The sequence below is a fragment of the Bombyx mori genome, chromosome 12 (genome assembly GCF_030269925.1).
Source record: "Bombyx mori chromosome 12, ASM3026992v2".
In the NCBI taxonomy this organism is placed as follows: domain Eukaryota; kingdom Metazoa; phylum Arthropoda; class Insecta; order Lepidoptera; family Bombycidae; genus Bombyx; species Bombyx mori.
This window is the reverse complement of record NC_085118.1, coordinates 7,758,207-7,772,571: the sequence shown is the minus strand read 5'-3', so window position 1 is coordinate 7,772,571 and position 14,365 is coordinate 7,758,207. Positions and strand designations below refer to the sequence as shown.

The 14,365-nt window shown below is 38.6% G+C and overlaps 2 protein-coding genes and 2 long non-coding RNA genes across 4 annotated transcripts in view; 1 reads left to right on the top strand and 3 right to left on the bottom strand.

The window, feature by feature from the left end:
• Window positions 1-1,768: 1,768 nt before the first annotated feature.
• LOC101743274 (uncharacterized) lies at window positions 1,769-2,326 on the bottom strand. Its single transcript, XM_038014424.1, has one exon. It carries the CDS (start codon window positions 2,324-2,326, stop codon window positions 1,769-1,771), a length of 558 nt encoding a protein of 185 aa, XP_037870352.1.
• Window positions 2,327-3,572: 1,246 nt separating this feature from the next.
• Window positions 3,573-7,893, bottom strand: LOC134199832 (uncharacterized). Its single transcript, XR_009974474.1, has 3 exons — window positions 7,004-7,893; window positions 4,773-6,511; window positions 3,573-3,944 (listed from the first exon to the last, which is right to left on the bottom strand). It is a non-coding gene; the product is annotated as an uncharacterized LOC134199832 (long non-coding RNA).
• Window positions 6,037-14,365, top strand: part of Dpp (decapentaplegic) — a 25,585-nt gene continuing 17,256 nt past the window's right edge. Inside the window, exon 1 of the mRNA XM_012693075.3 lies at window positions 6,037-6,500. The gene's annotated coding sequence lies outside the window, so the exon portion shown is untranslated. The remainder of the gene's footprint in view (window positions 6,501-14,365) is intronic.
• The window catches only part of LOC134199836 (uncharacterized), a 7,641-nt gene continuing 5,402 nt past the window's right edge, over window positions 12,127-14,365 (bottom strand). The window contains exon 2 of the long non-coding RNA XR_009974479.1: window positions 12,127-12,575. This is a non-coding gene — a long non-coding RNA (uncharacterized LOC134199836). The remainder of the gene's footprint in view (window positions 12,576-14,365) is intronic.

Genomic DNA, 14,365 nt, shown 5'->3' with positions numbered 1-14,365 from the left:
TTAAATTAGATAAAGTTTAAACAAAAGGATTTTATTATCATAGACATGAATACAAAACAGATGGCGCGTAACGGAAAAAAGTGACGCGTAACCGAAAAATGTGACGGTAAATTTTTTTCCAACGCCGATAAGGAAGTTTCACTTCAAAAAAAAATACATTTTTAACTTCAAACAGTCATACAAATACGTAATAAAAGATACAGCCATAAAAACCTGGATCCTTTTTCATTCAATATGGAACTGTTCTTTATCAATGTCGATCAAATCATTTATTTGACATTCAAATTCTTCATTTAGTAGGTTACACGGTATTATACACGAATATTTTCTTACAAGACCATGCAATTGATCGAAGCGTTCTTTTATTTCCTTTATAATTCTGTCCATAGATGAAAACATTTCTCTTCGTACTTCTTCTTCTAAGGATAGCCCCACGTCTTGCGAATTTTCCCCACTCATATTTTTTCTCCTTCTAACTCGACGCTCAGTAGATATTTCCATCTCTTCACAAATTATTTTGGCAGCTATAACAGCGTTTTGTACTAGCGTATCTCTTTGTTCCATTAAATGTGTTTGCAAAGAATTTAGTTTTATATGGCATTGGTGGACATTTAACCTCTTTATTTTCAGGTATTTTTGAGCGTCATTAATTTCCAAAAGAACGGATTCCCATGTTCTTCTTCAGATGTAAATTTTTCCAAAGCGCTTAAAATGTAAAAAAAAATTTTTTTTACTATCGTTACCGCGGCAGCTCTAGCGCTCCAGCGAGTTTCTACACTACGTTTAACACCTTGACCAGTGACCGAAAGTAAAACATTCCGTCTATGAGTGGAGGAAGAAAACAACGAAAACAACTGTTCGATAGTTCCAAAAAATGTGATGGAATTGATAGCTGTAGAAGCTGCGTGCAAACATGCCAGGTTTAAAAGGAATGATTTATACATGCTACAAATTCTGCATTTGGATTTACATATTTCTTTAATGCGAGTTTGAACACCGCTGCGCTTTCCTGCCATGACGGCAGCATTATCGTAATCCTGTCCTCTGCAATTTTTTATATCTAAACCGTCATTTTCTAATTTCGTTAAAATTATATCTGTGATTTCAACAGCAGTTTTTCCTTTAGTTTCTACAAAGTCAATAAACGATTCTACAACTTTAACTTCGCTACCTTCAATAACTACATATTATCTAATAATTTGACTGGTTTGATCTTTGTGTGAAATGTCAGGAGTGCTATCAAATATAATACAAAAGTATTTAGCCTGCTTTATTTGATCCATAATTGTTTTTCTGACTGCGCCTCCCAATAGCTCTATGAATTCGTTCTGAATCTTCGGCGACAAATAAGAGAGACTATATTTATTACCCATCTTAATTTTTACTACATGTTCTCGTAATACTGGGTCGTACTTAGCCAATAAGTCAACAACCTCGAGAAAATTTTCTCTATTTTCGAGTAAATCGATGTTTGCCTGATGAACACTTTCACGATGTCCTCGAAATGCCAAATTTTGTTTTGCTAAGAATCTAATTATATCAAGTATTCTTGTTAGAATTTCCTTCCATTTTTTTTATTTCTTTATCAATATTCTGTTGTTGTAGTTTGTCAATAGTTGCTCCACTTCCAAGTCTTATTTCTAATCCCTTCCATTTGTAATATGATCGGATGTGCAGCGAACTAACCACATGTTGACTAATTTTAGGATTAAGTTTCCATCATTTGTTAAAACCATTTTCCGTATTAAAACCTGCTTGACAAAGATTATCAAACAGTTTGCAGCAGAAACAATAAATACTTTTCTTCGATGGTAATATACGATCTTAAGAGCTTTTCGCCATTAGGCAAAATTTGAAAAAACCAGTCCCGACTCAGTTTTCTTGTTTCACCTTTGGCTTTGCTTGTATTATTAGAACGTTTTATTCCTTCGCCGAAGTCGGCGTCTAAATTTTGAATTAAAAAGGGACCTTGATGTACCAGAAATACTCTTGTATTGTCGTCAATTTTGTTAGGCCATAATCCAATATCTTTCATAGAAACAGACAGAATAATTTGTGCAGCAGATTCTTCATTAGGACTTGATAAACTTTCTACTTCTTCGCCAGTGTGTGAAACAGGTCTTTCCTCTTGAACAACATTGGATAATGTTTTTTCGCCTTCGAGCGCTGCTTCTTCACCCGTATTTGAGGCAACAATACTAAAAGAACTAGAAGTTGGCTTATGAGAGATGTATTTGAGTAGTGCTCCAGTGTTTTTAATCTGTATTTCCTCCCTTTTCTTTCTTTTCTTTCTAAATGACGCACCGCTTTCTTTTACTCGTTTCATCCTAGGGATATATAATAAAAATATAACTTGCCGAAATAAATAGTATATTATTTATAGAAAACGGCAAAGTTATTTTACTTCGCTGAATAACATCTATATCTACAATACGTAATACAATATGCTTAACAATTATAAATTCCCCAAATGCACTTGCACCCTAATAATTTGTTTCACTCTTCACTGTTAAAAGATTGAATCGCTAATGAACAAAATGGTTTTTAAGCAATTTATCAATCCAAATACAATTCTTCAAAACGGACTGAGAATATTTATCTATTTGCGAGTTCTGAAATTGTAACTTCGTCAGTATTTTAGTTTTGTCTCGTTTAGATTTTGTTGTTTGAAAAAGATAGTTCTTATGCCGGCGCCCTAATGCTTTGCAGACCTAGCAGAGCACCTTCCGCCGGCCCTGTTTTTCAAAAGAAAAATCGATGAATAAAAAAATATTGATATATTACTTCAAAGTAATCATATAAACTTTTCAAAAGAAATGACATTTATAAACTGATATTAAAAAAATTTAGTTAGGAAAAATTGCCGAACAAAATCGAAAAGATACTTTTACGAATTCAAAGAATTTTTATTAATACAATAAAATCAAATTATTACCTTGTTCTTGAATTAGAATTCAAAATTTACACTAATATGCATTTATATACACCGATGAATAATATTCGAAATCATATAGCTAATCATAATTTATAAAATGTGTGCGTGTACTAGTGTACACACGTAAGAAGTGAAACTTGTTTATGGCCTTATTTTTCGAAAAATGATCTACATGCAACTTTCTAGAAATTGGTTAAATAAAGTTAAATTAGATAAAGTTTAAACAAAAGGATTTTATTATCATAGACATGAATACAAAAAAGTTAAATTAGATAAAGTTTAAACAAAAGGATTTTATTATCATAGACATGAATACAAAACAGATGGCGCGTAACGGAAAAAAGTGACGCGTAACCGAAAAATGTGACGGTAAATTTTTTTCCAACGCCGATAAGGAAGTTTCACTTCAATAAATCAAATATTAAACTTATAATAATCATAATAATCATTTATTATTCAAGAAAGAAAATAAATATGAAATGAATAAATTGTTTTAAACAACTAAAAGTAAATGCTAAAAATGCCGCCCCAGGGTAAGTGCCGCCCGGTGCGGACCGCACCCACCGCCCCCCCCTAGGTACGCCACTGCATTAACTTCAATTATTCTAAAATACAAAATATTTATATCATACATGGTGAAAGCGTTTCTAAATCGTAAAAGGCAATAAAGTATATTCTGACATAAATAAAAAATACTAACGGTGACTAATGTGTCGGAAACTGACTTTTAAGGTAGTTATTTCTGCATTGAGCGGTGAGCACATGAAGTCTGCGCCCCGATTTTTTCGAGCATCTCGATCTTATGTATCTTAGGTTTAGATTCTACGCATGCCTGGAGGTTAAATTTCGCCTATTATGTTTTGAGGTTGAATAATTGCGTTTCCTTACATCTTAAAGCTAATCAATGTCTTGAGCGATCCAAGTAGTGCTTGTGAAGGAGGCGATGATAGAAATAGTTCAGCGTGCCAATTCATTGTACTAGCTTCTATTCTATTGCGATGCGGGTAAGCTATAGACAAACACAATTCAGGTTAGATGATCGAAACTTGTATCTGAAGCGAAGAACTCTATAAGGAAGGTCTCCGAATACGGTGAATCGACTATTAAAATAATTGGAGTCTTCAACAGAGAGAAATGGTGCTTGACCTCCGAGTAAAGACTTTTGCTTTATAAAGCACAAGCCCGGCTTTGCGTAGGGTAGGTACTGCTTCTATCCGCGGACTGGGGTTCCCAAATACCAGCTACTTCCATTTGATTCCATATAGAAGTTTCAAATTGAAAACATGGATAGGTGAGTGTTTTTAGGTACGTCATAAAATTTTATGTAGGTACATGATACGGCGAAATAGTTACTATAGTATGATAACTTCAACATTTTGTTTTAGTTTCCAAATAAAATTCAATATAGTGCCTTGTGCCTGCCACATCATTTATTTACCTACTTTGATTTCTTGACTTCGTATTTATCCTGTGTTCGATAAACATGCATATGCATGTAACGCGTAGTGACCTCTAATTTGTCTCATGCGTCCTATTGAAGCGTAGGTCGTATAAAGATTAAGGTTAAAGCATGCCTTAATTTTTTAGTTGACACACACTAATTTGGTATTCTAGCACGTGTATTGTGTAGCATTATATAATAAATACTACACTTTTTGATTTGCCTACATTCGTTCACTGATGGTTATATCCAACTCCAATTGCAGCTATCGAGCTCGGTGTTCTACTCTGCAGTAATCTTATCTAATCATCATAATTAGTTCATGAAAATCCACTGCCAGACATATGACTCTATAAAGATCTCTCTTAACTATTACTATTCTAAAGTTATAAGTACCGTGTTTGCATCCAGCTGATCCACTCGAACCTCAATAGTTGTCGGTTCATCTTGTGGGAGGCCTACCCACGCTACGTCTTCACGGATGCAGGCAGCGCAGGACCGATCTTTGTGGCGAGGCTTGGGGGAGGCCTATATCCAGTAGTGGACGTTTATGGACTGATATAATAGAATACAATATAAAAGTACCGATAGTACCGAAATAATTATTAATTACACACTGCACTCTTCTGTCAACGCAATCGTATAAGTGTGGATTGTATAATTATAACAAAGAGTGTCTTCAGTTGTCATAAGTACGTATAAACAAGTTTCAATTCAAACCGAAAGCAGTTGGCCTTTGTGTTATTCGTGTTCCATTGCGTGCTGGCAGAACGCAACAGCGATAGAAGTAAAATAAAATTTCAAATTATGATCTTTTGGTGTGTTCAAGGCAGGACTTGAGTAGCGAGTAGCTCTACCACATGTTTTTTTTATTTTTGCCTCAGCATGTAGGTACAATACATAAACAAATTTAGTCGATAATAATTTTTATTAGTGTTGATAAGTGTTAGAGTTCACGGTGCATTCTGGTAACCTGTTATAAGAGCTCCCAGAAAACGATGGTGCCGTCCAAATTCAGCAATGAGATTAGAGACCTAATTGTAATGGAATTAACACTAATTCAGTCCTCAAATCGAAAGTAATGCTCAGTAGCAGAAAGAGGTCATAGTATGACATCGACTCGAGCGGTTCTATAAGACGACTACGGCCAATATTCGAAATATCAATTAGAGCGAGAACTTATGGGGTAAACAACACGGTCAAGTGATGGGAAATTAGGAGCTAGTAGGTAGAGACCTCGGTGGCCTACCTTCTTACCAATACTGACAGTTACGTTTATAATGTATGTATGGATGCCGTAACAAATATGAAATTTTATTGCCTCTATGACAAACATGCGAACTGTTGGAAAGTGATCAACTCCGGCTCTTTCAAGAAATGAATTTTATTTTAATATATTTGATAGGAGTCTTAAAAACGGTTACTTGAGCCATGTACTAATAATATCGAGATAAATAATTATGTCCCTATGAGTAAGCAGATGTTTTTGTTGAAACTATATTTGCGGACTTGCTTTATAACATATCTAAATCATACATGCATCAGTCATACAGAGCAAACGGGCCAATGATTTTGTGTAGGTTTAAGATAAAATCTTGGAAGGTTGCGCGTACGATGCGGGTGCTACGCGGTGCTGCGCTGTGACGCAACCCATGACCGCAGACTTGATAGCGCCGCGCGCCATCCGCCAGCGCCTGCCACACGACGACCTGCCTCATAATTGTTACACAGACGAGTCCAATAATTAAGCGATAAATATACCAGCCAACAGTATGGTAGTGAGAGGAGGGCGGCAGTCGAGCGGCGACCGTGTCGCGCACCACACACCCGTGTCGAGTGATGAACCCGGAGTTCGTTCGACATTTTTCATTCGGAAACTGTAGGAATCTCACTGGACTGGTTCCCGCACAACGATGCGTTAGTGCGCCGCTTTGGTGAACCCTTTCGCTTGTAAATGTGCCGATATTTACATATGCGCGCTCGATCTTGCGTTGAACTTTCGATCTGCTGTGCCCGAGGCCCTCAGCTGAGTGGAGTGGGCCACGAGGAGGCCGCCACTGGCGACACCGCAGCGCCGGAGCCGCCGCCCCAGCGCCCTCTCCTGCATAACGTGCGATGAGCGACGTATGTTATTCCTGTATTTAAATCTATTAAGTTCACATTCTTTGTGCTTAATCTTTTTAAGGTTAACTGGGAAAAGATTAAGCTGCTATAATGTAGACTTCAAACGTGAAGTATGATGTTTTTAACAATTAGTTAAGATCCTTATTACACGTCATGTCACATATGCTTTCCATGTGAATTTAAAACCAAGCAGCGTCCAACAACTAGCAACCAAGAGATAAAGCTGTAAAGGAAATCATACTCTTGTATTATACATATTTTATAATAGTTAATATTTGAAAAGTTTTCTTTTTCGTTTATTTCTGAGTAGCATCGAGTGGCGTGCACTAATTATTATTCAAGAAGTCGATCTGACCGCTTAGAAATCAAAATAATTGAATTTCAAATGTAGTATTTCGCGACTCGGACAAAACCAGTAGACGTCGTGTGAATATTTTCTATGAAGATTTAACAAACGAAACGATAATACACAAGTAAATGAAGACAAGTATGTAAATTATTACCTTGTTCCAATTAAATCACGAGCAGTTGATAAACCGGTGACGTTTTCTTTAAAGTCGTTATCGGACCGAGATGACGTGATTTAAAATAACAAATAAATTTCTATACGTTCATTACATACGTTAATTAATTACTTAGTAAACTTTACGCAGCCAACAGAAGAATGGGTAAACACAAAGCAGGAAAACAAATGTTTTGTACGTAATTTGCTTTTGTTCGAGTTCGATGTTGATACGCGTGTATAGTACTAAGCTAACTAAAGTACAATAAATTTAATGTTTTGTTACAACTAAACCATATAAATGATACTACAGACACAATTTTAGTACCACATCCATAGAGACCCGATATAAAATAAGTAAAATTAGTTATCTATTATTGTAGGAAAGTCAGTAAATTTCTCGAAGTCAATTTTATTGGTACCGTCAAACTTTTATTTTAAAATATTTCAAATAAGATACGCAAGATTCATTTTGTCATGCCTTGACCAAATTTCCCTAATAATATTACCGTTCAGAGGTTATTTACATCGCAAAGTCAACAACCTTACGTAGAGCGAGAAAGTACAAGCATATGATTTAATGAATATATTAAAATAACTTTGTTGACAGTGAAGTATTGGATTTTTGGGGTAACAACAAAAGGAAATCTTCCACCGAGCGAGTGTTGTTGCTCACTGGATCTACTTCTGGTCCGAATTTTGTTTTCGAAACCTGTATTCTATTTTTTTATTTATTGCATACATGGGTGGACGAGCTCACAGCCTACTTGGTGTTAAGTGGTTACTGGAGCCCATAGACATCTACAACGTAAATGCGCCACCCACCTTGAGATATAAGTTCTAAGGTCTCAAGAATAGTTACAACGGCTGCCCCACCCTTCAAACCAAAACGCATTACTGCTTCACGGCAGAAATAGGCAGGGTGGCGGTACCCACCCGCGCGAACTCACAAGAGGTCCTAATACCAGTAAAAATATTAAAGTTTATTTTGAAAATGTTCTTAGCGCGATGCAAGTTTTTGCCATATTGCTTCTATTCTATGATAGCCACCGCTATAGCATTTATTATTATTACAAAAAATATAAATATTTATTAGGATAAACTTTGAATACTTACTCTATTTATTTCCCATTTACATAGTACATAGGCAGTAGTGGTAAGAGTTAAAGGAAAAACCATTGGCTCTTACCACTTCAAAAAAATTATTACCTAATACTTATTTATTTATTAACTGGATGAGGACCGAGCTTTGCTCGTTTTTTTTTGATAACGCCATCTTGTTGTGTCTTTAAAGCGGTTAGTTTCTCTCAATTAAGAAAAATAGTATTATTATTCGCCAATAGATGTCGGCAAGAGTTGATTATTGAAAACACGAATAAAATAACATTTTCTGAAAATAAATCGTAGCTAGATCGATTTATCGCCCCCTAAATTCCCTGTATACTAAATTTTATGAAAATCGTTGGAGCTGTTTCCGAGATTCTGATTATATATATATTAATATACAAGAATTGCTCGTTTAAAGGTATAAAATAGTAATAATTTCATTACCTTGAATTCGTATACCGGAACCCACATTGCAAAATTGAAGGCTTCGAGCTACCCTGGATAATGAGGTCTTCATTCAATCTTATGTGGCTAAGATATGGTATAAATGGCTAATTTATAATCGCTGTCCAACGTTTCAAATTCGGAAAACGGCATTGCATCTTTTGGCAAAAATAGTCAGGATGGGAGGATGTATGGGAGCTCACAAGTTGATCTACCATCAATAATTATTCAAATTTATAAATCTCATTCTGAAAGTGGTTTGTGGTTTTTGTTGCTTTTTTTTATAAATCCGCACCATCCTCACCATTTGATGTCAGGCATAATAGCATTTCTGGAAATGACTATAGTAGCCGTCTTCTGTGTTCGACCATGGATATGTAAGCTACAAAAAACCTTACAGCCTTCGTGCACACGGGATTCGTATGGTTTTTTTTTACATACAAATTTGTTGGTACGCTGTCATAGCATCATGCGCCTTCTTTTGAATTTACTTTGTCATATTAAATTAAGCTTATACGAGAGTATAGACTGCCTCAGAATGAGTAGGCATGCCAAAAAAATGCGATACTGTATGGTAAAAAACTGCCAATTTATGTAAAGACATCTCTCAATGAACGCCTTTTAAAAAAAATTTTTAAAGTATTGCTTTCATTATTGATAGTCGTGTTAAGTACGTCAACCAGTTCTTTTGACTTATAAACACAAAAAAAAGCATTTATTTAATAAACAGGGTTGTTTTTTCTCACGTTCAACATAAACATTCTACATAAAATTCCATTAATGTTACATTAATACAGTTTCAATAAAATACAGTCCACCAAGGAAAAACCAGAAAGCCACTAGGTTATCTAATAATTGAATTATCAATTGTATACTCAGTTAAAATAACAATTCAAGTATGTGCAATTTTTTCCATTTCGAGCATAAAAAAACCTAAAAAACACTTGCTTACTATGTATAAACGACAAATATATTTAAACAATATTTCATCTCTATGCTGTTATTTATCGCTATGAGCATAGTCATGTATGTATAAATAACGACTCCCTCGCTCATTCGGATTGGTGGTCGCTGAAGCGTGAGCATCAGAAGGCCGACGGTTTCCATGGTCTGATTGACACAGTGGTGCCTCCTTTTACACAGATCGACTGTACCTACTTAATCTAATACACTATATTTATTTATCGATAACTAGCGACCCGCCTTCGCTTCGCTTCGGAAACATTAAAACACACATGAAACCAAAAAAATAAATAAAAAAATAATAAAAAAAAGTAGCCTATGTTCATCAGGGACAATGTCGGCTTCTAATGGAAAAAGAATTTTTCAAATCGGTCCCGTAGTTTCGGAGCCTATTCGAAACAAACAAACAAACAAACAAATCTTTCCTCTTTATAATATTAGTATAGATAATATAATTAACTATTTATTAAAATACATACACAAAATAAAAACAAAAATTGTAATCCAATTTTTTGACAGTTTTCAAACTACTGGGTATGGAGGGTAGAGGTAAGAAGAACCGTCTCTTATGGGAGAAGCTTGAAAAAGTGTCCCACTTTCAGCAATAAATAACAGTTCAAAAATCCTTGAGAATGACGCTAGCATAGGCACAGGGTATGATATGAATTGAGCAGTTGCTATCTGATTTAAGTATGCTGAGTTAGGAAAGTTAATATAGGTATTTAATGACTAGAGTACTTAGTGACAGTGTAATATACAAGACCTCACATGTTTACGTAGTCCAAAGTAATTTCATCAATATAACCTAAAATTATTGCTGTGGTAAAGCGTGGAGACATCGATTGCATTTTCTTACCAGCTTTAAATAACACACTTTTTGTGATTTTGTAGTGCTTACAGTTCGTTCGTCCTTTTTTATTTCTCTATCTCATTTTAATAATTTTCAGCGGCTTTTTTTTTAATTTACCCGGTTGGTACTGTAGCGCCACTCTTGTTTAGCAGATTTTAACGGACACTTTTTCACACACACAGAGCGGTTCTCGTTACCTCTACCCTCCATACTACTAGGTAAGGCGCGTTACCGATGGTTGAATTGAGAGGGGTCTGTTTACAGAGTTAATGATGTTAATGTAAAACAGAAATCATCTCTAAGGAAAAAAGCAAAGGAGTGCTGAAAAATAAGTACATTTAAATAATAAAATAGGATAGCATACGTGTAGGTAAATACCAAAGTGACAAACCGAGCGAATTTAAGCTGACATTTACTATGGCTGGTTATGGCACACTTTACTGGTAGGACGTCTAGAGATTCCGCACGGGTAGGTACCACCCTGCTAATTTCTGCTTTCGGTTTGAAGGGTAGTGCAGCCGTTATACTCTGAAAACTGAGACCTTAGAACTCATGTCTCAAGGTGACTGGCGGCATTTACGTTTTAGATGTCTATGGGCTCCGGTAACCACTTAACACCAGGTGGATAACTTCTCCTAGTTGCTGTAGGGAAACATAGCAATAGAAATGTATATTTAGATTTTGCTATTTTATAATTAAAGCTGCTGCAAATCTAAAGATCTTTCTTTCATCTAGAGTTATACTCATCTTACTATCTGAATCGAAGCCTTTATACAATTTTCCTTGTCCCGATTCTTCTGTCATTCTCTTTTCCAGTACTACAATTAGGTTGAAATCGTTCTACAGATATAGCAGTGGTCTTTTTTTTTCTAACTACGTATTTCAGGATACTCATTGCGATTAAATTAGAATTTACTATGTATATTTTTTACCAGACTAAGTACTTACCTCGTGATTGTTCGTTAAACAAATAACTATTAATTATCAACTAGCACCTAACGCTCGATGCAAACATGTGCAAAGTTCGCGCACAGTTGCTATTATTGATTAATTTTAAATAACGAATAACAAAATGCTGTTTTTATATCACTCTGCATTATAAACGTGCACGTGTTGATAATATTTATTTACTACTACCGATCACGGTATGAACTGCGTCATTTATAAACTCACTCGAATGGATCCGATCCATAGATTCATTGTTGAAGGCATCGGCATCTATATCAGAAACTTGGACGGTACCGTCAGTGATAAATGTAAAGTTCTAAGGCAGGTTTGAGATTTTATGTGTAGTACGGGCTTTCTTATGTGTGCGTAATACTCGTTGACCAACAACCGGTCCAAGAGACTTCGGCGACCGTTCGATTCAAACCGCATAAATTGACTAAATGATAAAAGTTTTTTTTTTTTTGAAACTTATTTTACACAATTATATATATATTCGTGTCTCCTTTGGTATTAATATAGCAAACAAAAATTGAAATTCATACCAAACGTTTTCAATGGTTAGCGAAGATTTAATAAGAGAGCTCACTAATGTTTCACAAACAAATTTTCGAAACATTCTTATGCCCGCATGTGGGATGATGGGAAATGGTAAAAAAATAAATTGTCAAGAACGGATGATCACGATCTCCTCATAGATGCGAGTGACATACAAAAGTTTATCTATTTATATTTAAATATTTTGAGGATACCAAAGAAAAGCGCGGTTATTGAATTTTACCTGAAACCTAACCAAACGCAAAGAAAGACACATCTGTAAACCTTAGATTTTAATGAAAATGCAGCAATACTAAGAAAATTAGTAAATGTAAACAAATATAGCTTCTTACCGGCGCGAATAAATCTGATATGATAACAATGAATATCTTTTTTGAAATCTTGAAAATACATATTTCATAGTGACGGACAATTTTAAGCTAGTGTTCTTAGTTTTATTAGTGTCTGTAATCTGCAAAAAAACAATTACGATTGCTAATGTGACCTGTCAATAACAAGTTTAACCGTAACAGCTCGCAGTTCCGATCGCAACGCTGTTGAGCCCGGACGCGTTTTCCTGAATAATTGTCGCTGCTGTCGCGATTGTGTGTCTAGTTTGCACGACATCGTCGTTGTCGCTTTGATCGCGACTTTGTTTTGCATTCCGGACGCTCTGTCGCTGGCATCGCGACCTTGATTCAGTAAAGCGTAATTCGAGTTCGTAGTTCTGCAATCGAAAACGACAATTTCATATTATCACCAAAACATCCAATCCATTGTCATTATTATTTTTATTTATCTATCATTTTAAAAAAAACAGTCTCTTTCGAGACTAACCCCCACTGCGATCACCGCTTGTTGTGGCACTCACAACCCAGTGGGGCCCCCACCTTCCCAAACTCTCCACCCCAATCCCAGCTGACTGCCGTTTTCACGGCATAGGCATCCCCCCCCTGCAAATCACTGCTGGCTGGTACAGCGCAGGGGGTTTAAACTCCCACTCAGGGGACTCGCCTTTCGGCGAGTTGCTTTAAGTCCCGGGGACGCCCCCCCTGGGCACAACCACCATGGCGGACGACGACCCCGCCATGTTCGTCCTTTTCGTCCGGGAGTTTTGCCCGGACATCATGACTCAATTTAAGGCCCATAAAGCCAAATTAGCAGCTCAGTCCCGCGCACCGCTCGCCGCCGCCGCGAATATCCCAGACTCGCCGATGTCGCCCCCCACCCCCGCGCCCGCGTCGATAGCGTCCTGCGCGGCATCGAGCTCCGGCTCCGACTCCGAGTCGGAGATGGAGTTCGAGTCGGCCGCCAGCCCCGAACCCGGAACCTCCGATGGGTTCCAAACCGTCACGCGCGGGAAAAAACGCGCCCGCGCCGTGGAACCGTCCGCGGCGCCGAAACAACCCAAGGCCGCGAACGCGTCGCGGCCAAAAGTCGTGGTCTCTCCCGACTCCCCTCGCCGCGCAACCCCGTCGCCGCGACCCCAACCCGCGTCCGTCCGCAAAATTCCCGCGCCGCCGCCGGTCATCTTGCGGGAAAAGTCGTCGTGGAACCGGGTATCCCAGGCCCTTACGGCCAACAAAATTAATTACTCCCAAGCGCGTAATCTCGCGCACGGGATACAAATAAAAGTCGCAACGCCGGGCGACCATAGGGCCCTCACTTCTTACCTCCGAAAGGAGAGCATAGGCTACCACACCTATGCACTCCAGGAGGACCGCGAGCTCCGCGTAGTAATACGCGGAGTACCTAAAGAGCTCGACGTCGAGCTAATCAAAGAAGATTTAATCAGACAAGCGTACCCGATAGTAAGTGTGCACCGTATGCACAGCGGGCGCGATAAATTCGCGTATAACATGGTTCTCGTCGCGTTGGAACCAACCGCCGAAGGCAAACGAATTGCCTCAAGCCTCCGCACCGTTTGCGGGTTATCAGGGGTCACCGTCGAGGCCCCACACAAAAAAGGCACTCCCGGTCAGTGCCATAGGTGCCAACTGTATGGCCACTCCGCGCGCAACTGCCACGCGCGTCCGCGGTGCGTGAAGTGCCTCGGTGACCACGCGACAGCCGACTGTTCGCGGGTCAAAGAGACCGCGACCGAACCTCCGAGCTGTGTGCTCTGCCAGAAGCAGGGCCACACAGCCAACTACCGCGGATGCCCCAAGGCCCCGCGGAAGCGTCTGGCCAACGCGCCCCCAAAAACCGTCGGCCCAAAGACTTCGGCGCCCCGTGCGCCGAAGCCTGCCTTCGTGCCGGCACCGGTGCCCACCGTCTCCGCGTGGGCAAAACCGCTGCCGCTCACGCTGGCAGGGAAACCACCGGCACCCCAGCCCCTGCTCGCGCCGCGCCCCGCCCCCGCGCCCGGTCCCGCGCCTCGCCCCGGCCCCGCGCGGCCTGCTGTAAACGACTTTACAATTATTCGCGACTACATCGCCGCGATAAATATCGACCGCATGCGTGCGTTCGCCGACGCCATGCGCAGAGCGGTCACGGCCGAAGACCGCCTAAACGCGA